The sequence below is a fragment of the Notolepis coatsorum genome (assembly GCF_963971535.1).
Source record: "Notolepis coatsorum genome assembly, contig: SCAFFOLD_655, whole genome shotgun sequence".
Lineage (NCBI taxonomy): Eukaryota > Metazoa > Chordata > Actinopteri > Aulopiformes > Paralepididae > Notolepis > Notolepis coatsorum.
The window spans coordinates 48,268-72,598 of record NW_028173444.1 but is presented as its reverse complement, the minus strand read 5'-3'; the positions used below and the strand labels follow the sequence as shown (position 1 = coordinate 72,598).

General features: G+C 42.9%; 1 protein-coding gene across 3 annotated transcripts; it reads left to right on the top strand.

Annotated features, from left to right (window-relative positions):
* Positions 1-2,131: 2,131 nt before the first annotated feature.
* Positions 2,132-22,338, top strand: LOC311247787 (uncharacterized protein). 3 transcript variants are annotated; one of them, XM_084338786.1, is made up of 4 exons: positions 2,132-3,014; positions 3,505-3,773; positions 3,873-4,042; positions 21,972-22,338. In XM_084338786.1, exons 1-4 carry the CDS (start codon positions 2,374-2,376, stop codon positions 21,978-21,980), a joined length of 1,089 nt encoding a protein of 362 aa, XP_084194912.1. In that variant the 5' UTR covers positions 2,132-2,373; the 3' UTR covers positions 21,981-22,338. The 3 variants fall into 3 exon arrangements, with proteins under 3 accessions (XP_084194912.1, XP_084194911.1, XP_084194910.1); XM_084338785.1 differs by lacking the exon at positions 21,972-22,338 and adding an exon at positions 15,382-16,377; XM_084338784.1 differs by lacking the exon at positions 21,972-22,338 and having other exon boundaries at positions 3,873-5,199.
* Positions 22,339-24,331: the final 1,993 nt, after the last annotated feature.

Here is a 24,331-nt window from a genome sequence, read left to right as displayed (position 1 = left end):
TATTATTATTATTATTATTATTATTATTATTATTATTATTATTATTATTATTATTATTATTATTATTATTATTATTATTATTATTATTATTATTATTATTATTATTATTATTATTATTATTATTATTATTATTATTATTATTATGATTATGATTATGATTATGATTATGAGTATGATTATGAGTATGATTATTATGATGATGATGATGATGATGATGATGATGATGATGATTATTATTATTATTATTATTATTATTATTATTATTATTATTATTATTATTATTATTATTATTATTATTATTATTATTATTATTATTATTATTATTATTATTATTATTATTATTATTATTATTATTATTATTATTATTATTATTATTATTATTATTATTATTATTATTATTATTATCTTCTCTGGCAGCTTTTCACACGAAACAACTTCCATTTTGAAACCCAAAAATGGCCGGAGTGATCCGCTATACACTTTGACATCAGCCTAATTACATTATTGAACCCAGCTCAGGGTTCAGAGGGGATACCTACAGGGTTCACATTGTCCAGTCAACGACTAACCATAGCTTACTTGTCCTGGGATTCTACGGTCACCACCAGCACTGAGCCTATTACACCAAACTGTCAACGTTGATCATTGCAAACAGAGAAATGCACATTAGTGTTTGTGTATTATTAGAGTTATACGTTTCAGACTCAGTTCTCATGACACAGGTGAAACTGTTGTGACTTTATACTGTATGTACCTGTAGGTAATTGTGCAAAAAAGTTTCATTGATCCAGTTGATATTGTTTAACAATATCTCCCTTGTGAGAGAAAATGGTGGTTTTTTCAATGTATATTTGGTTTATAAACTGAGACGCTTTAAGAGGGTAATATCATTATCATCACGGGATGATATTGACGGTGGTGAACCAGGTACAGGCCGCGTTAAGAGGGTGTTTGTTTTGAATTCCGATCTAAGACAAAACAAAGATAACGTGGACACAGGCAGAGCGCAATGGAGGTTTTGACAGAGAGAAACGTTTTGAAATGTGTGAAAGGTTATCTGAGCAGTTGTCATGACAGCGCGGCACATGACAACCAGAAAGGGGTGGGCTATCATAGCTATGACAAAGATCCTATAAAGCTGACAGTGGTTCCGGGTAGGGCAGACAAAAATCTGACTGAGACTAAGAGGGAAGAAACCAGAAGAGACTCTCTCTCCTCTCATCACGGAGGGGGGGGGGGGGGAAGAATGCCACATCATCATTAGCTTTGGCTACCACGAGGATGGTCTTGGCTGACGACCAGGCCTGACCACTTTTGGACTGAATAGCAGAGGGACAATAGACTGAACACACCGAAAGATCATTAGAATAGAATCTTCAAGGACAATACAATCTGTTAACATCTGAGCTGAGGTTTCTGTTTATATCAATAAACAACGCTTTTCCTCATAAGGTATTACGCTGTGTCGAAGTGTCGGATTCTTACGGAGGTGGAGAATTATTATGGTTTGTGGATTGCACTAACGGGGAGAGATAAGGATCGTATTCCGCCAGTATATGAGACGTCAGGACCATTAAAATGACACAACGCAGAGGAATTGGATGGAGAGAGGATAACACAAGAAGACGTGATACTGGCCAGATTGATCAGGATCTAACAGTTGCTTGCCGATGACAGCCAGATTTTCAAGAGATAAAAACAACAGGAACAGTTGGTTGCCGATGACAGCCGGATTTGCAAGAGATAAGAACAGCGGAAAAATACTTTTTCAATGCGGGGACGAGTGAACAACAGCCATCATGGACTCGAGCCAAGCCGGCAAGCGAGGACAGCCAACCATGGGAGAGAGTCGTTTCGAGCGGCCATGAGGAACGAGCAAACAGTGGCTGGAGAAATAATGTGAGTTCACTTGCACGCACCTGGTTGTTTGATCTTTAAGCCAAATAAAAACGAACAGATAGTGCATCCGTAAACGTGAACATATTTGTGACTCCGCCCAGCGTGCGCGCCTACAACTCGGCGACCCAGGTTCCTCACGAGAAGAGAACGATTTTTTTTTTTTTTTTTTTTTTTTTTTCCGTTTTTTTTTTTTTTTTATATATATACTTACAGTTCGAGGGTTGAAGAACATATTTAGTATAACAGCGAACATATATAATAACTCTAATTGTGTTTAAATTGTGTTTAAAAATGGCTCCTTGAGACATACTCTGATCGTCTCTCACGAAGCTGTGGGGGCAGTTCCCTCGGGCTGTCCCATTTTTGCATGTGAAAGGCTGCTGTTGATGTGAGGTACGCCCCCACACGGTGTGGTGTTTATATTCACAGCACCTGTAGCAGAGAACACTTTTTTGCTGCTTAGATAACATCGACATGGCCGCACAAAAATTATCAGCTGCTCTTAATAGAGGAAGAGATGGAATGAGTATAGACTCCTCGGCGACGATGAGTGACCACATCACGGACTACATGGTCATCACTGAAGGTGAGCCGCCACCAGCTCTTTTATCCGACGATGAGACCGAAGACGCAGATGAAGACGCAGATGAAATTGTCCCAGATCCAATCGAACCTGCCGACGATGGTGAAACAGAGGAAGACGGAGACCTTTGCGTTGAAACTGTAGCATTGGGCTTTTCAGCTGAATCGACCATGCGATCAGTTGAAAAGATGTCTGGTTTAACGGTGGAGGGCGAAATAGAAGAGGAACTCGGAAAGATAAACTCTTTCCACTGCAAGTGCCAGGCGCGCCGAAAGGAAAATTCAGAACGATCTGCCCTGTCTTGTTCAAAAAAACTGTCGGTTGAGCTAATTTACCAAAACCGATTGGACACCGCGTCGTTGACACCAAGAGAAAGGGACATGTGTCTGTTGTCCATTATTGGAACATGCCAAAATGTTTCAGAGAAAACGCAAAGTACCAAGAAAGTCAACGCTATACGCCTGGCTTCAAGGACAACGTACAGATTCCACGACGTTGTCGTCTGTCGTCCAACGTTCTGTTTCATTTATGGGTAAGTGTTTTTATGCTTGTATATTGTATTGGACGTAGATGTATTGTATTGGACGTATATGTATGTTTAGCAATAGGTTTAAATAGGTTTAAATAGGTGTTAAAGTCTAGATATAGTCGTCGAATCCTATTCTACCCTGCGAGGGCGTCCATTTTGGATATTCTGGGTAGTGTAGTTTTTGTGCGGCCATTTTGTAATGCACATCGCTAGGATAGGGATTCTTAAAAACTACACCTGAATGTAAACAAGAGTGATTGATTGATTGATTGAAAAGTTTATTAACAGATTGCAGAATGGGTACAGTACAGTACAGCTCAATACATACAATTGTTAAGGGGATGCAGACCAGAGAAAGACTTCCATCTTGTTTACATCAGGGTCCCCCATTTTCAATTCATCATAACATAATATATGACATACAGATACAGTGTGTACAATGTGTGTATTTCATTCATTAATTCTCTTCCCTATTGTTAACATTTTTGTTTAGGATCAGCGATGCGCTTCTCAAAAGCCTTTTCAAACACTACAAGACAGATGGCCTCACACCGCGGGAGAGGAAGAAACAGCCGAGAAATCACAAGCGTTTTTTGTCTCTTTTTGACGTAAAAAGGGTTGTGAAATTTCTGATCAACTTTGCTGTCCTCCATGCGATTGTGTTGCCTGGCCGTCATGCTGGTCACAAGGATTTCACTGCAAAGTTACTGCCAACCAATCTGACCAAAGCTGCCCTGTGGCGCCTTTACAGCGGTATAGAAGGTATGTCATAAAACCACCCCTTTCTTTCTCTCTCACACACACACATGGTTCCCACTTTTTCTTATTCTACCAATCTAACAAAAACACTTGTCTTTTCAGGATTTCGTGTTGTTGGTCAGAGATCCTTCCTTCGGTTGTGGAAAGCACTCCTTCCGCAGATAATGATCACAAAACCCAGGACAGATCTGTGTTCTCAATGCTACTCCAACAATAACCAATTACAGCAAGCCGCGGGAAGGCCAGAGAAGTTGCAGGTGGAGAAACTCCAGGTGTGTACAGTCTACTTTCACTACTACACTACAGACTGTTTTTTACCACCATCTATTCCCCTGTACCCCCGTCCATAGTGGCTTGTTTACAGTATTTACCCAAACATAGCAACGTCCGATGACGACATAGAATGGGTACAATACTTTACAGCTCAATACAACAACAGTGGACTGGAGGATGAAGACCAGAAAAAGACTTTCGCCTTTTTTACATAAGGGTCCTCCATTTTCAATTCATCAAAACATTTAGAGACATACAAATATACAGTAGTTTCATAAAAATGCTAAAATGCTATTGATTGATTGATTGATTTAAAACTTTATTAACATATTGCAGAATGGGTACAGTACAGCTCAATACATACAATTGTTAAGGGGATGCAGACCAGAGAAAGACTTTCGTCTTGTTTACATCAGGGTCCCCCATTTTCAATTAATCATATTTCATATCTAAATCATATAATATCTCATTGCTAAATATATGCAATATATAATCTAATAATCCAATAATCTAAATCTAATATATAATATAAAAATGCTAAATGCATGGGTATTTTATTTTGTCTTTAATGTTAGCTTGCAAACTCGAATACTGTCTTGGTAAGCCTCATAATGAATTGTTTGGGGAAAAAAAGAAAAACATTGTGATGTGTATCGTGTATCGCCGAAAGGTCAGAAAATATCACTTTAAACTAAATGGAAAGGTCACTTTAAAGGAAAGAACCGATGTGGTTCTTGTATAGTTTAGATTATTGTAGTATAGCATAATGACAGAGTTGAAACTGTATTAGCATGTCTATTTTTATCATGCACATCTTATGCCTTCTTATTACCTGTTTATGTATTTTATTATTAGTATTATTGCACAATCGATGCGGGCATGACCACCCGCATTTCACTGTATGCCCTGGTATGATATGCAATGAATAAAAAAAAATGTCACTTTAAACTAAATGGAAAGGTCACTTTAAAGGAAAGAACCGATGTGGTTCTTGTATAGTTTAGATTATTGTAGTATAGCATAATGACAGAGTTGAAACTGTATTAGCATGTCTATTTTTATCATGCACATCTTATGCCTTCTTTACCTGTTTATGTATTTTATTATTAGTATTATTGCACAATCGATGCGGGCATGACCACCCGCATTTCACTGTATGCCCTGGTATGTATGTGACTAATAAACCTCTTGAATTGATTTGATATTGTCTGCTGATTTTCATCCAGTTGTCACATGAAAGGTTGGAACAATGATAATGATAATGATAATAATGAGGCTTGTGTCTATCACTCCGCTGGCCAGTTCTACCAACTATGCATTACAATTCCCTGCGGTCAACATAATTTCTTCCTATTTTGGTTGTAATTGTGTAATGATAGATGTATAACCTGAACACTGTACATATCTGTTTTCAGGAAACACTGGGCTATACAAAGAATATGCTGTGATGTCACATGAATGTATAAATATATGGCCATGCATTTAATCTCTCTCTTTTTTATAAAATCATTATAGCCAACATGCAATATATCCCATTGATTGGTACAATGGGACAGACATTTGTTTTATACAGCTATAACCTGCATTCTTTCAAAATATATCATTAATCAATAAAACAGATATTGGAATACATAAATAAAGGTTTTCAATTCAATAACTGAAATATACATTATTCAGACTAGTAGTTATATTACTACTACAATAGAAAATGTTTGATTTTGTATCTGATCTGTCAGCATGGCTGTCACAGCACTTAATTATGTTAATACTATTCAGGGGAGAGGTGTGGCTGGGAGGTATTGTTTACGCCCAGCAGAATCCTGGCAAAAGGTGTCAAATCTTTAAGAGCTGTTTTCTCTGCTTAGGTCTCTGGGGAAAAAAGACTGCTACAAGATTTAAAATTAGCACATCACAATAATAACATTCTCAGATTTCAAAGTATGACACATCATTTGAAAGCTTACATTCTGTACTTTCACAATCTGGAAAAATCTGGAAAATGAAAAAATAGACATGTAGGCTATAGCACTGGTCGGGGTCACATTTAGTTTGACACAGAGAGAATGCCAGCTGTAATAGTGGGTTTGAATAACATCAGAGCGGCACGGTTTTTGTTTTGGAAATCGAGAGTCTTATCTACAGAGCACAGAAGCCACTGTGTAGGAGATGGGAAGGGAGGCAAAGGGGAGATGTTCATTCAATTAAAGGGGCAACATCGTATTTAGTTGATTACTGTTCAAAACACAGAAAGCGGGAAGCGGGACTGTGACGCGAAGGGAGCAGTGAACAAACGTTACGGTGTGGTCGGTAGCGAGAGAATGTTTGAGGCATTAAAGGGACAGTGGGAAAAAAAGGCACAGAGACAAGATGGCCGCAAAGGGCCACGAGGAGGATGGGCGAGATAAGATGAGAGGAAATGTCAACAAAATTGAGCAGACAAGATGGCCGTGAGCCACGAGGAGATAACAACAGATAAGAACCAGGAAGTGACACGTCAACTAAAACACCATAGAGGAGGAGTAGGTCGCCACCTAGTGGCGGAGGGGGGGTAGTGCTGGGGAGTTTTCCATTACCCATAGGGGAATATTCAGATATAGGTCTCTATGACCATCTAGTGGCGGGGTGGGGGAGTGACTCCAGATTGAGTAGAAAAAGGGTGCTATTTTTATAGTAATGCTAGTGTTAGGAGAGTTTAATTTAATTAAGGAGTTTCATTTTTTCAAATTACCAACTGCTTGTGTGTATACACGGTGGTGTATGTGAGAACTTTGTAAAGGAACTCAAAGTGTAGAATAGAGCAACGGACCACTCCAGAGCAACGGACTGCTCCGTGTTTAGGATAGAGCGACGGTACAGCTCCAGGGCGACGTAGACAGCCCCGTGTGGTATAGAGCGACGGGACAGCTCCAGGGCGACGTAGACAGCCCCGTGTGGTATAGAGCGATGGGACAGCTCCAGGGCGACGGAAACAGCCCTGTAGGGTTGTTACGACCCCTGTGAGTCTAAGGGTAAAGGGCTGTAACATAACAGTTGGTTGACAGAAAAGATGGACCACGTTTGTAAACAACAATGATATTTATTGAAAGATGCAAAGGAAGCACATGTAGCTCAGGGGTGAGCCCAGGCCAAAACAACAAACAAACACCACTATACTCCAAATAAACCCAAATCTAATCTATGGTAAAAGAGATTACATTACCTAAACTACTCTTACCTAACCAAAACAGGAGAAAACAATATCCAAAGGAAATGGCAGCTCACCCCATCTGTGCTTCCTGAGAAAGAGAGAAAAACACATTAATTATACAGAAACAAAGGCAGAATATATACAAAAACAAACTATAACTAACAATGCTCTCTCTGTGGCCATACACACACAAGGACATTTCTACTAAGCACCAAAGGCCAATAAACGAAATGCAATACTGTCAAAGTTACAGGTTTACAAAATCACAACAGGCCTAGCCTCATGCCAGAGAGAGAGAAAGACTGAAGTGAGAAGCCATGTTTTAACAGGTGTGGGGTGATCCATGATTGGGTGGTGTGGATTGAGTGTTGGAGTCTGGAAAGCCATCCACCAATCGGTGCTGTGTTGCTATAATGGAAGGATTGGCCTGGCAGGGACCAATGGTGAAGGGAACAATGGCTGGAGGGAGGAAACAAAATGGAGAACACACACACATGGAGACACACACTGGGGAATATATACATTGGGATGTAACACCCCCATACATAAGACAAAAACACCAACTAAACATGTTTTTTTTTCTTTTTTTTCTCTTAACAACGAGATAACATCCCCGAGATAACATGTACTCCAAAACAAAGAGCTATGAAAAAACTAGCAGTTGGTACAACCACACGGGTCAACAATGACAGAACGAGTTGACGGCAAGAGAGACTGAGTCGACAGCAAAATAGAACAAATCGACAGCAATATACAGTAGAACGAGTCGACAGCAACAGACAACGAGTCGACAGCAACAGAGATTTAACTCCGAGATAGAGCATCCGCCAACACATTCTCAGACCCCTTCTTATGCTTTATGCCGATGTTATAATTTTGCACTATGAGCGCCCAACGCATGAGGCGCTGATTGTGGTTGTACATCCGCGACAGAAAAACCAATGGGTTGTGGTCGGTGTATACTACCACTGGTAATACGCTCGAACCGACATACACCTCAAAATGTTGCAACGCATACAACATAGCCAAAGTCTCCTTTTCAATAGTGGAATAGTTTAGTTGATGTTTGTAAAATTTCCGGGAGAAATAACAAACCGGGTGACTGACACCATCGTGATCTTCCTGTAATAACACCCCTCCAGCTCCCACCCCGCTGGCATCCACCTCCAGCTGGAACGGCAGGGAGAAATCTGGAGCAGAGAGAACAGGGGAACTGCATAAAAGAGCTTTAACACCATCAAATGCATTTTGACAATCAGCTGTCCAAATGAATGGTTTGGACGGGCTACACAGGCTAGTGAGAGAAGTGACGACAGAAGAAAAGTTCCGGCAAAAACCACGGTAATACCCAGCCATCCCAAGGAATCTACGCAATTCCCGCCTAGTAGTAGGCACTGGAAAAGTTGTGATTGCAGATATTTTTGCATCCACCGGACGCACTTGGCCTTGTCCTACCTGCTTACCAAGATAGGTAACCGTAGGTCACGCCAGTTGGTCGAATAGACAACCAGGTCATCGAGATAGGCATTACAATTTGGAACACCAGCCAGGACTAGGGTCACCAGTCGCTGGAAAGTGGCCGGGGCATTACGCATTCCAAAAGGCATTACAGTATATTGCAAAAAATTGTCAGGAGTAACAAACGCCGAGATTTCCGAGGCACGGGGGGTCAAAGGGACCTGCCAGTAACCCTTTAACAAATCTAGTTTGCTAACATAGGTGGCAGATCCAAGGTTGTCAATACAATCTTCCATGCGGGGCAGTGGGAAGGAATCAGGCACGGTGACAGCATTTACCTTTCGGAAATCAGTACAAAATCTAGGAGTTCCATCCGATTTGGGAGCTAACAAGCAAGGTGAACTCCAGGGACTGCAACTTGGCTTGGCTAAACCATGTTTTAACAAATAGTCAACCTCCTGTTGCATCATGGCCCTCTTGGTGATGTTAACACGGTATGCATGTTGCTTGATAGGCACAGCATTGTTAACATTAATATCATGGGCCAATACAGAAGTACAGGAGGGAACATCACCAAACAGAGCCATGTAGGCCTGAATCAAATTTGTGATGTCCTCTCGCTGCTCCTCAGGTAAGTGTGCTAAGTGAGTGGGCAGGTTCAATAACATCTCAGTGTTGGACAATCTAGCACCCTGATGGGCTGCATTGCGCAACTCCAAGCCATCTACATCCTCACCACTAACGTCAGGAGAGTCCGGAACTATTGGAGTTGAGGCAACAGCAGAGACGGCCAGTCCGGCTGTCTGGTCTGAGGTCTTCACCTGCACACTATCTCTGGAAAAATATGGTTTAAGCATATTGATGTGGCAAACACGAGAGTGACGTTTACGATCAGGGGTGCGAATCACATAGTCTGTATCACTTATCTTTTTGTCTATTGCATACGGTCCGGAAAAACGAGCGGAAAGAGCAGAACCAAGGATAGGTAACAGGACTAGAACCTTATCACCTGGCTGGAAAGATCGAGAAACAGCTTTCTCGTCATAGTGCCGTTTCATAGTTCTCTGGGAAGAAGAGAGCGCTTCTTTTGCGAGAGAGCACGCCTGATGCAGTCGCTCTCGAAACTGGCTAACAAAATCTAGAACATTAGTGGGTGTGCTGGCACCCTTTGACATGAACCGTTCTTTAAGAACTTTCAGAGGCCCTCTAACAGTGTGCCCAAAAACGAGCTCAGCAGGACTGAAACCAAGAGACTCCTGTATGGTCTCTCGCGCAGCAAATAGAACAAGGGGGACACCCTCATCCCAATCTTTCTCTATGTCTAAGCAATATTTACGCAGCATGGACTTTAAGGTCTGATGCCAACGTTCTAGAGCCCCCTGAGTTTCAGGGTGGTAGGCACTGGACACTATATGTCGGATACCCAGGGACTGTAACACTTGCTCAAATAACCTAGACAGGAAGTTGGTGCCTTGGTCCGTTTGTACTACCTTAGGCAGTCCAAACGTGGAGAAGAACTTCGTCAAAGCCTTAATTATTACAGGCGCTGTAATTCTGCGAAGAGGGATAGCCTCAGGGAAACGGGTGGCGGTACACATTATTGTCAACAAAAACTGATTGCCGGCTTTGGTCTTTGGCAACGGACCAACACAGTCAACTATGACATGTTCAAATGGTTCACCGACCGCTGGTATAGGACAGAGGGGAGCAGGTGGAATTACCTGGTTTGGCTTTCCGGTGATCTGACAAGTACTACAGGTACGACAGTACTGTGCTACATCAGACTTCAAACCGGGCCAAAAGAAATGTTGAAGTATTCTGTTGTATGTTTTAGTGACTCCCAAGTGTCCAGACCAAGGGTGGTCATGGGCCAAGAACAGTACATGCTGACAATAAACTGCAGGGACAACAATCTGATAAACAGTGCTCCAGTCTGGTACCTGATCTGGTAGCCCTATCTCCGATTGTGCATGCTCTGCCAGTCTAGTACCATGGGACCTCCATGTACGCATCAAAACTCCTTCATCCACAAAATAAGAATGCAACTCTCTCCTCTGTTCTGTTTCAAGAGAAGAGAAACATTTTGCAAGAGAAGGGTCAGCCTTCTGGGCAGTAATTAGCATTTCACGAGTAACGGGTAACTTCAATGCGTCGGAACTAGTTACAGTTGTCTGTGGGGGTACCTTACTATGAGTCGGTGGTTTGTCAGCGGTATCAGAAGTTGGAGCCAGCAACTCCTCCGTGACAAAGGCTGAAGCAAAAACAGAGTCAGACAAATTAATTTCATCACCTCTCTTTTTCAATTGAGCCCGAGTGACAACACTTGCAGAAAAAACTTCAGGGAAGTTCTGTGACAAGTCATCAGGCAGAGAATCTGTGTCTGGGTGATCCAACACTTCCAGCACAGCGTTCACCTGTCCTCCAGCTAAATCATTTCCCATGATAAAGGAAATGCCTTTAACTGGCAAGGAAGGTCTCACCCCTATTTTAAAGAAACCAGTGACCAAATCAGATTGTACATGAATACAGTGTAACGGGGCTGGCACGAAACCCATCTCAATACCTTGAACTAGGACACTAGAACCACAGGAAGATTTCTCAGACAGAGGTAGTACATCAGAGAGGATAAAGGATTGTGAGGCTCCAGTATCCCGTAAGATCTGAACTGTACACTGATCTTTTGGATCCCCTGTCAAGGAAACTAAACCCTTGGAAGTAAATGGCCTGAAACAAGGATCGAGAACATCATGATCATTGTGCATCTGTTGATCGGAATCAGGTGCCATTTTAATCAGACCAACCCCTTTGGGTTGTCTAAAGTTCTGAGAGGACGGTTGCTGCTTACGTTTCAATGTTAAACAGTCAGAAATAACATGACCAGATTTATGACAGTAGTAACATGTCCGCTCCTCTTTTGAGCGTGGAGGTGACATTTTTGGTCGGGGGTGTGTGAATTCTGAATGGTTGGGGACAGAATGTTTCTGAGAGAAATCATGGGGGATAAACGAGTCACGCCTATCTACAAACACAGTTTTATGGGTTAGCGCAAACTCATCAGCTAATACAGCAGCTTGCTGCAGGGTGGACACTTTCTGCTCACTCAGGTAAATTACAATACGCTCTGGCAAACGATTCTTAAACTCTTCTAATAGAATGAGTTCTCTGAGAGAGTTAAGATCTGAGGCCTTGCTTGCTGCACACCATTTATCAAAGAGAGTTCCCTTCTCTCTAGCAAACTCTACAAAGGTCTGGTTGACAGCTCTCTTGTGACTGCGAAACCTCTGCCTATAAGCTTCGGGCACAAGCTCATATGCACGAAGGATGGCAGCCTTCACAGTATCATACAGTAAACTATCTTCTAGGGAAAGTGTTGAACAAACCTCTTGGGCTTTACCAGTCAATTTGCATTGAAGCAACAAAGGCCAGACCTCTCTTGGCCAGCGCAATGAAGCAGCAATACGCTCAAACACATTAAAATAAGTATCAACTTCTGTCTCTCGGAACGGAGGCACCAAAGCAATGTGTTTACTTATATCAAAAGTGTGTGATGAATAAGCTGTGGAGGAGGACATACCCGGGCCTTGTGGAGGAGTCGGTGTAGCAGAGTTGGATCCACTCCTTTGGTCTCCCAGCTCCAACTCCCGCAGTCTGAGCTCTTTTTCCACCTCAAGCTCCAACCTACGGATGTTAACAGCCCTTTAATTTTCCGCCTCAAGCTCCATTTTACGAAGCCGATACTCCGCCTCACGTGCTTGTGCCTTCTCCTGAGCCTCCATCTGGAGACGGGCTATTCTAACCTTGACCTGGGCCCCTTCTCGAGACCCAGTTGACACAGGAGAGGTCAAGTGAAAATGTGGCAATGTGACGTTCACACCTGCCTTTTCAGCACCATGGGCTTGCTCCTCAGAAGGCTGTGCTTCCGTAGGTTCACCAGGAGGACTTGCATGTTCATCAGAGACCACAGGTAAAACAAGCGTCCCCTGCTCCAACAGCTTATCTACCACAAGACACCTGATATCCTGCTTAAGATGCTTTTGTTGAACCGAGAGTTGAAAATGTGTGGCAATCTCCACTAAGTCTGCCTTGCGGCAGCTATCCAGCGCTTCCCAAGTAGGATTGCTCAAGAATTTCCCCAGATCAAAAGTACTAACTGCCATTTTTTTTTTTTACACAAATGCCATTTTTACACACAAATTAATTAATAACTATACAAGTGTAAACAAACACAGTTCACCAAATCCATCAACCAACAATTGAACACGGGTTACAAAATCCAGGCAGAGCCCCCATTTATGTTACGACCCCTGTGAGTCTAAGGGTAAAGGGCTGTAACATAACAGTTGGTTGACAGAAAAGATGGACCACGTTTGTAAACAACAATGATATTTATTGAAAGATGCAAAGGAAGCACATGTAGCTCAGGGGTGAGCCCAGGCCAAAACAACAAACAAACACCACTATACTCCAAATAAACCCAAATCTAATCTATGGTAAAAGAGATTACATTACCTAAACTACTCTTACCTAACCAAAACAGGAGAAAACAATATCCAAAGGAAATGGCAGCTCACCCCATCTGTGCTTCCTGAGAAAGAGAGAAAAACACATTAATTATACAGAAACAAAGGCAGAATATATACAAAAACAAACTATAACTAACAATGCTCTCTCTGTGGCCATACACACACAAGGAAATTTCTACTAAGCACCAAAGGCCAATAAACGAAATGCAATACTGTCAAAGTTACAGGTTTACAAAATCACAACAGGCCTAGCCTCATGCCAGAGAGAGAGAAAGACTGAAGTGAGAAGCCATGTTTTAACAGGTGTGGGGTGATCCATGATTGGGTGGTGTGGATTGAGTGTTGGAGTCTGGAAAGCCATCCACCAATCGGTGCTGTGTTGCTATAATGGAAGGATTGGCCTGGCAGGGACCAATGGTGAAGGGAACAATGGCTGGAGGGAGGAAACAAAATGGAGAACACACACACATGGAGACACACACTGGGGAATATATACATTGGGATGTAACAAGGGTATAAGGCTGAGCCCGAACGTTCGAACGTTCGAACGTTCGTTCGTTACGCTGACATTCAGACTTTAATTAATAGGTTTGAACGTTCGGTGAAAAAAAAATAAAGGATGCGCACGGGGTTGAGGTGATGTGAAGCGGCGCGTCAGGCGCTCGGCTCAACCAGTATGGTCTGCCGGGCTGCAGCGGGATACTATTTCTCAACCAGAGCTCTATTTTGATTGACAGGCGATTCTGCCAATTACGTCACACCGCTTGCACCCGCCTCTGCTGTTACCACCAATCGGCAAGCGTTTATTCGTTTTTTACTTCAGGCAACGCCGCCATTGATCTGCTTGCTTGAAGCCTCAACAGACTTACCGTAGCTACCGGGGAGCCGTAGTTAGCTCCCCGCCGAGGAAGTAATCGGTAACAAGGTTTCCGTAGGTGAACCTGCAGAAGGATCATTAATGAATACCAGCCTTTTTCGGCCACGGAGCGCGAGCTTCATGGCGGGAGGTGGTTGCGTTGGAAACAACAGCAGGCGCACGGTGGACAGACCCGTCCACCGTCTACCTCGGAACGGTGGTAGGGCGGACGGGCGGCAGGCGTCTGAGGCGTGTTGGGAGCCCGGCCGTTCCGAGGTAGACGGTGGACGGGTCTGTTGAGGAGCGTGCGCCTCTCCTCCCGGCTCCCCTCCCCGTCGACCAAGAGTGAATACCTGTTATTGAACGTGTAACACTAACTATATAACGTTAATGCCACAAAACTAATGCCGTTGTTTATCTAGCCCCTTACGTGACTGCAAGGGCTATTGTTTATCATAGTAACTTTGATTCAGTAGCTTGTTTATTTTCTTCTGAGTGCTTTGTTTAATTACATGTTTACATGAACAGCCACCACTGTAAACATGTTTTTCACCAATAGACTATGCAATGCCGCCCTCCGTAGGATCTATAATAATAAAAAAAAAAAAAAATTATTATAAAAAAAAATGAAAAAAAAATGTATTACACATTTTTTTTATTAAAAAATTTAAAAAAACGAACGTTCGAACGTTCGTTCGATAAACCCTGGCGAACGTTCGAACCCTAAAAACAGGGTTCGGGCTCAGCCTTAGTAGGGTATAGACTCAGAGCAATGTACAGCTCCAGGGCGACGGAGACAGCCCCGTTTAGGGTAGAGCAACGGACAGCTCTGTTGTATGTTAGATAATAGTACGAGTACGTGTATGTGAGTTAGGGGCAGGGAACCAACCTGCTCTGTTGTATGTTAGAGCGAGGCTCGGTTGGATGTTATTATCATAATAATAATATCGATATAGGGGTTAATTAAATAGTTTAATTATTGAATGGGTTAAATAAGAATTGCACAGAGAGATGAGATGCGGTTAATTAAATAAGTTTAATTATGACATAAGAGGGAGTTCGATCTCCAGTGGGGCCTTCTCACACCTAATAAATAGGCAGAGTCTTCAGAAGACACGTCACCAGAAGAACTGGCGCACGCTGGGGGTCAACCTGGGATGAACAGATAGGGCGACGGAAGTGGGAATCGGTTAGCTGCGGGTGTCACGCCGGAAGACAACAAACAGGGAACAGCCCTGTAGGATAGATATGGGTGTTGAGAAGGTGGGGGACTAATAGAGAACAAATAGCGCCATGGGGTGTTTCTGCTTTCAGAGTCTGGAGAGGGCCGACGGCGGTGCAGATGAGCCTCAACCAAGATGACCGACGGGGCAGAGACGGCCAACGGGGCGGAGACGGCCAACGGGGCGGAGACGGCCAACGGTGCGGAGACGGCCGACGGGGCGGAGTCCAGCGGTCGCAGGCTGTGTTGCCCAGGGGAGAACGAGGCGGACATCGGAGGGGACTTTCCTGCGGAGACGCTGTTTCGAGGCGTTTTGAAACAACAGAGCATGGGCGGGTGTATCGGTAAATCATGGACAAACAGGGACTTCCTTTCAGAGTCAATCAGGAGATCGAAAGACGAGACAACAGCGAGAAGTCCTGTGTTCATTGATTAGGAGTATAGAAGGTAGATAAGAGGGAAAACAGTAAAACAACAGGATATAATTATTGGGAGCAGACAGGAGGGGGATGAGTCGTTGGATGTTGTTGGTTTTGGTGGTCTGTTTCGGTTCCCTTTGTGCACGAAGGGGGGCGCAAACAGACATCAGGCAGCAAGATCACTGGGTTGACCGTGGGCCGTCTTCATTTCTTGTGCACAAGAGATGAGGTTGGTTTGCTTCAACCACAGTCTATTTTTGGCATAATTAATTAAAAAAACAAATAATGATTTATGATTCTGAAGGGGTGATAAGAATCAAGGGGGGATTGAGAGAAAATTGTGGTTTTTTCAATGTATATTTGGTTTATAAACTGAGACGCTTTAAGAGGGTAATATCATTATCATCACGGGATGATATTGACAGTGGTGAACCAGTGGTTTCCCAGGCACAGGCCGCATTAGGAGGGTGTTTGTTTTGAATTCCGATCTAAGACAAAACAAAGATAACGTGGACACAGGCAGAGCGCGATGGAGGTTTTGACAGAGAGAAACGTTTTGAAATGTGTGAAAGGTTATCTGAGCAGTTGTCATGACAGCGCGGCACATGACAACCAGAAAGGGGTGGGCTATCATAGCTATGACGAAGATCCTATAAAGCTGACAGTGGTTCCGGGTAGGGCAGACAAAAATCTGACTGAGACTAAGAGGGAAGAAACCAGAAGAGACTCTCTCTCCTCTCATCACGGAAGGGGGGGGGGGGGGGAAGAATGCCACATCATCATTAGCTTCGGCTACCACGAGGATGGTATTGGCTGACGACCAGGCCTGACCACTTTTGGACTGAATAGCAGAGGGACAATAGACTGAACACACCGAAAGATCATTAGAATAGACTCTTCAAGGACAATACAATCTGTTAACATCTGAGCTGAGGTTTCTGTTTATATCAATAAACAACGCTTTTCCTCATAAGGTATTACGCTGTGTCGAAGTGTCGGATTCTTACGGAGGTGGAGAATTATTACGGTTTGTGGATTGCACTAACGGGGAGAGATAAGGATCGTATTCTGCCAGTATATGAGACGTCAGGACCATTAAAATGACACAACGCAGAGGAATTGGATGGAGAGAGGATAACACAAGAAGACGTGATACTGGCCAGATTGATCAGGATCTAACACTTGCAAAAGAGATCTTGTATCTAAATGGGACTTCCTGGTTAAATAAAGGTTAAAAAAAATAAAATTAAAAATAACACAATTGTGTCCATTTCTAACCTGAATGTCATTATTCTTTTGTGAGGAGGACATGTGATAATTGGATAATTGGACATAACACTTACCAAATAATTATTCTACTTTTCTTGAGTTGAGCCTACTGCAGTTGAAGACTGTGTAATAGTTGAAATAATGTCCGTGGTTCATTCCGTGCTGTATTTTTTTGTGGGGTTGACACAGAACACGTTGTTACGCTTTATGTCTGATTGACACATGTTCACTTCAACAGAACAATAGGATTCACGATGATGGCTGCTGCCAAAATAAGTGTTGTAACCAGAGAAAAACGAGACTCATAATCATAAAGGCTCTATCCATAGCCTCACCACCAAAACAATACAAACATAAAAAGTGAAGGAATGGAGTCACAACACTAGACAGTAGATTAATTAGTTTAATCATAATTTAATTATATTTGCTGTATTTTGTGGTTGTAATTTCTATCTCTGCCAGGCACACATGTGCCAGGCAAGAGATTATGCATTTGGTCATGTCTGTCTGTCTGTCTGTCTGTCTGTCTGTCTGTCTGTCTGTCTGTCTGTCTGTCTGTCTGTCTGTCTGTCTGTCTGTCTGTCTGTCTGTCTATCTGTCTGTCTGTCTGTCTGTCTGTCTGTCTGTCTGTCTGTCTGTCTGTCTGTCTGTCTGTCTGTCTGTCTGTCTGTCTGTCTGTCTGTCTGTCTGTCTATATGTCAGTCTGTTTGTTTATTTGTGCCTCTATCCACAGCCAATCTTGCATACTGGGCCATCGCCAGCCGCTTCTTTTCACCTGACAGCGAGGAGTTTCACTGGAGGAATGTAACGCGTGCGGAGGTTCACACTATTTCTCCCAGATCCACATGTAATAAAAAAAGTCAACCAACAAACTCGATTCTTGTACTGGATCTCCTCTCTGGTAAACAAGAATACCCTGAAGACTCTGGCAGGAGCACTCATTCAAGGGTACTACGACTATGCTTGCACCTCATGGTACCAAAGCACGCAAAGGCGCTAAAAACAAAATTACAAACATCTCAAAACAAACTGGTCAGACTACTGCTTGACCTGACTCCTAGAACTCACCTCACCCCTGCCCACTTTGACAACCTAGGATGGCTTAGAGTAGATGACAGAGTACATCAACTTGCAATGGGCCTGGTCTACAAGATACACACCACTAAGGTAAGGTACCCATGTACATGTCAAAATACTTCCCAAAGGTCAGTGAATACCACGACCACAACACCAAAGGGAGCTCCACAAATCATGTTAAACCCAGATTCGGCTCAAACAAGGGACTAAACACGTTTCGCAATTATGCAACATCAATGTGGAACGCCCTACCCAAAGCTGTAAAGGACTGTGAATCACTACCCACTTTCAAAACCACTCTCAAAGAGCACCTACGGGAGACTGCAATTCGAAACTGGCCCCTGTAAATGTCCTAACGCAACCCCCTCCAATGTACAATAAATGTCCTATTAAACCCAATAATACACAAGACCCTCTTCTTGGAACCAAGTAAGGTTTCGTCGATAATCCAATGTACACTTACCCCCCCCCCCCCCCCCCCCCCGCCTACCAAACCCCCCCACCCCCACCCCATCGCCTCCAATGTACAGTTGAGCTGTACTGTATTGTACCCATTCTGCAATCTGTTAATAACATTTTCAATCAATCAATCAATCAATCAATCAACCCCCCTCCCTGCTGAAAAGGTGCCCTGACCGACCAGTAGGAGTCGCAGTTTACAACGACCAGGACACATACCCCACCGGCTTCCCACCCGCTAACACTGCCAATTGCGTTAGTAGGGACGACTGACCAAGCCGGAGGTACCGCTGACAACTGGATTCTATCCCAGAGTCTCTGCGGTGGTAGGCGAGTGCTTAGTCCCCTGCGCTACCCAGCCGCCCATACCCAAAGTAATTTGCGATTTATTATACTTTATACTTATAGCACATGCATTAGTCTGGTCTCTTTTGAAAGGTAACTTACACAAACTAATTACACTAATGAAACAGAGGTTTGAACACAGTGAAGTAAAAGTTTTGTATACTCACATTTCTTTGTACTGGTTGCCAGATGCTTGTTTTTGGGTTCCAGTTGAAAGGTAGGAGCTGGAAAACATAACGGGTCCATAGCCTGTCTTGTCTTATGGTCATACAGGTCCAAAGTTTATAAAAATTCCACAGGAAATTTATGTTTTACAAAAGTTTTTGTAATGTGTGTACCGGTAAAAAATTCTGCATGATTATCCAAAATGGCCGTCCGCTCCCATTCATTCAGAGGCTCTCATCAAAACAATGGACTTCTTCGTCTTCTTGTGTCTCTTTTTTTTTTTTTTATCAATTTTTTGTTCTCACTTTTTTCTGTATTTTTCTCCCATCCCAATTTAGTCGTTATGCCAATTCCCTTCCTGGTCGTTGTGCGCATTGCCCCACTGTCGGCCTAGGGAGGGTGAAGACAACCACATGCCTCCTCCGATACATGTGGAGTCAGCCAGCCGCTTCTTTTCACCTGACAGCGAGGAGTCTCACTGGGGGAATGTAACACGTGGGAGGATCACACTATCTCCCCCAGATCCCCTCCCTGCTGAACAGGCGCCCCGACCGACCAGTAGGAACCGCAGTTTACAACGACCAGGACACACACATACCCCGCCGGCTTCCCACCCACTAACACTGCCAATTGTGTTAGTAGGGATGACTGACCAAGCCGGAGGTACCGCTGACAACTGGATTCTATCCCAGAGTCTCTGTGGTGGTAGGCGAGTGCTTTCTCCACTGCGCTACCCAGCCACCCCACTTCTTGTGTCACTCTTGTGTCTTCTGGAATCGCTTTCGGAGCAGATGCTCCTTGGCTACAAAGGCCGTCAATAATTTTCACCGTCGGGGGTCATTGGTCCGCTCAGGACAGGGGCAAACAAGACGTGGTCACTTGTCCGAATGGCTTGTCAAATGACACTCGCCGGATGTTCTGTCTTGTAACTTGAGACTGGAAGCATGCAATAGGTTGAGTGGGGTGACGATCGAAAGGCGGTAAATTAAACTTTCCAACAATGTATTGGTTGATCGGCGAAAAAGGCAGCCCGGAGACGACAGACGAGGGAAAAGTGCCGTGACGTGTGCGTGTGTGTGTGACGGCCCACAGCCGGGCTGTCCGATGCTTAAGTGGTTTACAGTTCAAACATACAGTAGACCTTACTTTTCTATCAAGCATTCAACAGTTCACACATAAAACATACCTTTCTATTTCTATCAAGCATTCAACAGTTCAAACATAGAGCATACCTTTCTATCAAGCATTTAACAGTTAAAAAAGATTTTACCTTTCTATTCCATTTCTGATCAAATAAAAACTATATTTTACTTTAGATTCGTAACAGGATTTTAGGAAAAAGTTGTACCCCTAATATAGCCTTTTGAAAAATTCCCACATCCATTCAAATTCAGGACCCCAGGAAGACTAGCAGTCATCAAATTGGCAGCGAATGAGGAACCTAATAAACATTTTTTAATAACAAATCTGGCATAAAACACATGTCACAGGTTGACAGGATTGCCTGCTATTGACTGTGTTTTTTCAAGGATGAACTGTGTGGGATCTATTTTCCTGCCCCAGGACATGTGCCGGCCCAGAGAGACTATAGTGACTGTGAACTTAGTTAACTGTGAAATGAGTTAATTTGGAACCGCTGTGGGTAATTTGGACTAATTGAGAGAAGCTGTGTTTTTCCCAGTTGGAGTGGCTGGGGTGTTTTCTGTGCCTGCCTCTCTCCCCTCCCTTGCCTTTCCCTTCACTATAGGGTCGTGATGAGGTAATGGGTCAGCACCTGGGGCTTAAAGCCAGGACAGAGATGGACTCACATAATGTATCACGACAAACGCTGCCTGTTCCCCCTCTGCGTTCAATGACGGTTTTGTATCTTCTTCAACGCTAACAGCAACCACCTCCAATCCAACCTTGCTACAGCAGAACCAGCTTGAACACCTTGGCTTGGGTTCTGTCTTCACTTCATCCCTCCCAAGCTAAGAATAGAATAGAATAGAATAGAATAGAATAGAATAGAATAGAAGGGGGGTCAAGGACTACAGCCCCCTCAGCATCGACGGGGCACCGGTTGAGAGAGTGAACAGTTTCAAGTACCTCGGAGCCCACATATCCGAGGACTTGATATGCACCACACACATTGACAGTGTTGTGAAGAAGGCACGACAACGCCTCTACTTCCTCAGGCGCCTAAGGAAGTTCCAAGTCAGTCAGAAGATCCTTAAGAACTTCTACTCATGTACAATAGAGAGCATCCTGACTGGCAACATCACCTCCTGGTTTGGGAATAGCACTGCACAAGACCGAAGCAGAGACCGAAGCAGAGACCGATACCGGAGTCTCAAGGCGAGCACAGAAAGACTCAGAAGAAGCTTCTATCCCCAGGCCATCAGGCTGCTCAACGAACAATAAACACTATGCAACAACCATAAAATGCACACAGCACACACATCCACACGCACACACTCACTTTAAACAAACAACACACTGCAGCACCCACTCTCCACACTTTAGATCACCTAAACACACTTTATATTTATTGGTAAAGGATTTGCACTACAACTCGTACACCTTACTGTAAATTGTACCTAAATTGTACCTCATCCCATTTCTGCTTTGCACTATATAGTATTGTATATTAGTACATTGCATAGTATATTGTATGGTAACTCAGTTACTTCTATTCTGCATCGAACATTGTACATATGTCTATACTGAACACTGTGACCTCTATTTTTACTTCTATTTTACATGCTATACTATTTTATTTCATACTTATCTTGTCTAGCACAGTCTCTGGAGCGTAACAGTAAGAAGCATTTTGTATAAAAGTATTCTGTACTTCTGTATGACAACTATTAATGAAACTTGAAACATGAAACTTGATTTTCTTCTGCTATATGTTGTTGGATATTGAACTGTGAACGAATGCCACTCATTCAGCTCTCTTTTGACAGGTTGACTGAAAACCTCTACTACACCCTAGCAGAGTGGTCCCCTGAACCAATATTTTCCATGGTGGCTTTTTGTTGTTCCACACCACTCCAGTTCCCTTGTGATAGCCAGATTAAATGCGTTAGCTGTGGTTAAATTCGCCTTCGGTTTCCCCCCTCCCTTTCCTTAGTGGCTGTCTCCCCCATGTTTGTATCTTTCCCATTCCCCTACCTTTATTGCCTTTAGATCAGGTAAGGTTTCCCTGGCAGGTAGTAATTATTTTGCATCCCCCATGTGTGTTCCCTTGTCCTCACCTTGCTAGTGGACGTCCAAGGTGGTCCACTGGTAGCAGGTGAAGGGGAAGTCCTCGTGGCTGTGGCAGTATTTCCCCCTAACCAGGCACCCTGCTAAGAGTGTATAATTTTGTTTGCATGTTTGTATGGTGAACATACAAAGTAATTGAGTGTGTCACAAGCCTAGCTCGCAGTCGCCAAGTAGCATTAGCTTAGCTCACCTCAAGCATTTCTCTTTGTACCGAGTGGCCTACGTTGTGTGAGCGTGCTAGTAGAATAGTTCTGCCTAGGAATTCTGCATATGGCAAGTGGCTAAAGTGTGACACCAATACTAACGCTAAATAATAACCCATACTGCTTAGATAGTGAGTGCAATCTCATAGTTGAGTTAGGATTGTATCTCCCCCTGTATTACTGCCGCGTGTCCACCAGAGGGCCCCACAACACCCCTAACCCAGTGGAGCTATCGCCTCCCTCTACGTCCGACTGCAAAAAAGGGACATTTCCCGATTCCTGTAAACTGCATTATTGTATACTGATTTTTGTAATAAAGGATTGTTATTGTTTGCACCCACTGTATCTGTCAACTCTGCCTGGTAGCATACCACCCCCCTCACGTCCAGGTCGATTTAGCTTGATTTAGTGACATATACGTAACTTCTAAATTACATGGGTTGAGAAAATCCCCCCCAAAGAATTCCATCTACAAATCAAACCCTTGATGACAGTATGTGAAAAACATCCCATGTGAACACATCCCACATTTAGGCTACTGAGAAATTACACAATTGGGGGGAAAGAGTGAGATGAGGCAGTACACATAATGAAGTGCAGATATCAAGTGTTGCAAGCATGTTGCATCAGTATGTGCTCACAGTATAGTGAAGTGACTTGAGACTGAACTCATGACCAGGGGTGCAAAGTACTTGAGTAATTGTACTTCGTTACAATACTTAAGTACTGTTTTGGGGGATTTGTACTTTACTCAAGTATTATTAGGTTTGTATACTTTGTACTTTTACTCCATTACATTTCAGAGGGGAAAAAAACATACTTTTTACTCCTTACATTTAAAATGCAGACCTACAAAGTACAATGTACAAATCTCACAGGTCCAACCAATTTAATTAGTATATTGTAATTGTTTCTCTGGCCGAACTAACGTTAACGTTATTAATCCTGCGACCGCAGGTAAACAGCCAATCAAATCCCCATCAATGGAAAATGAACCCGCCCATAGCCCCATACCCATGCTGATTGGTCCTTGTGCAACACTAGAAAGCAGGGGTCTTTGATTAAACACCTGCTATCAGAAGAATAGACAGTCAGATCCGCATTATGCTGTGGTTAATATTGTGATATTATTCAGGGTACTCCAGTATTCTGTCTTTAATATTGTGATATTATTCAGGGTACTCCAGTATTCTGTCTTTAATATTGTGATATTATTCAGGGTACTCCAGTATTCTGCCTTTAATATTGTGATATTATTCAGGATAATCCAGTATGCTGTGGTTAATATTGTGATATTATTCAGGATACACCATTCTGTTTTTAATATTGTGATATTATTCAGGGTACTCCAGTATTCTGCCTTTAATATTGTGATATTATTCAGGATAATCCAGTATGCTGTGGTTAATATTGTGATATTATTCAGGATACACCATTCTGTTTTTAATATTGTGATATTATTCATGCTGTGATGTGAATGCCGTCCATGTTAGTTTACCTTCAATGGAGAAGTGCATTAAATAATTTTAATGCAAAAAAAGTGTCCTCTGTTCTTTCATTTCAGCATTGTCTATCGCAGAACACATTCCATTGTGGGCAGAGTCTTGGTTTCATTCCAGCCTTGCCTAAACACCAGCTGATGATTTCACTAATTGGCTCACCTCTTCAACTAACTCACCTGGTGCAATGTAAAGTTAAAATGAAAACTTGGCCCACGGTGGAATGAGTTTGAGACCCCTGGTCTATCCCTTTAAAAAAAATTACTTTTACTTTTTAGTACTTAAGTACATTTAAAAGTAGGACTTTTTTTTACTTTTACTCAAGTGTGTTTTTAGCCAGATACTTTTACTTGAGTC

Coding starts and splice junctions, on each gene's coding strand:
- LOC311247787 (XM_084338784.1), top strand. CDS start 2,374: ATGGCCGCACAAAAATTATCAGCTGCTCTTAATAGAGGAAGAGATGGA. Junction 3,015..3,504: donor ACGTTCTGTTTCATTTATGG/GTAAGTGTTTTT, acceptor ATTTTTGTTTAG/GATCAGCGATGCGCTTCTCA. Junction 3,774..3,872: donor CCTTTACAGCGGTATAGAAG/GTATGTCATAAA, acceptor TTGTCTTTTCAG/GATTTCGTGTTGTTGGTCAG.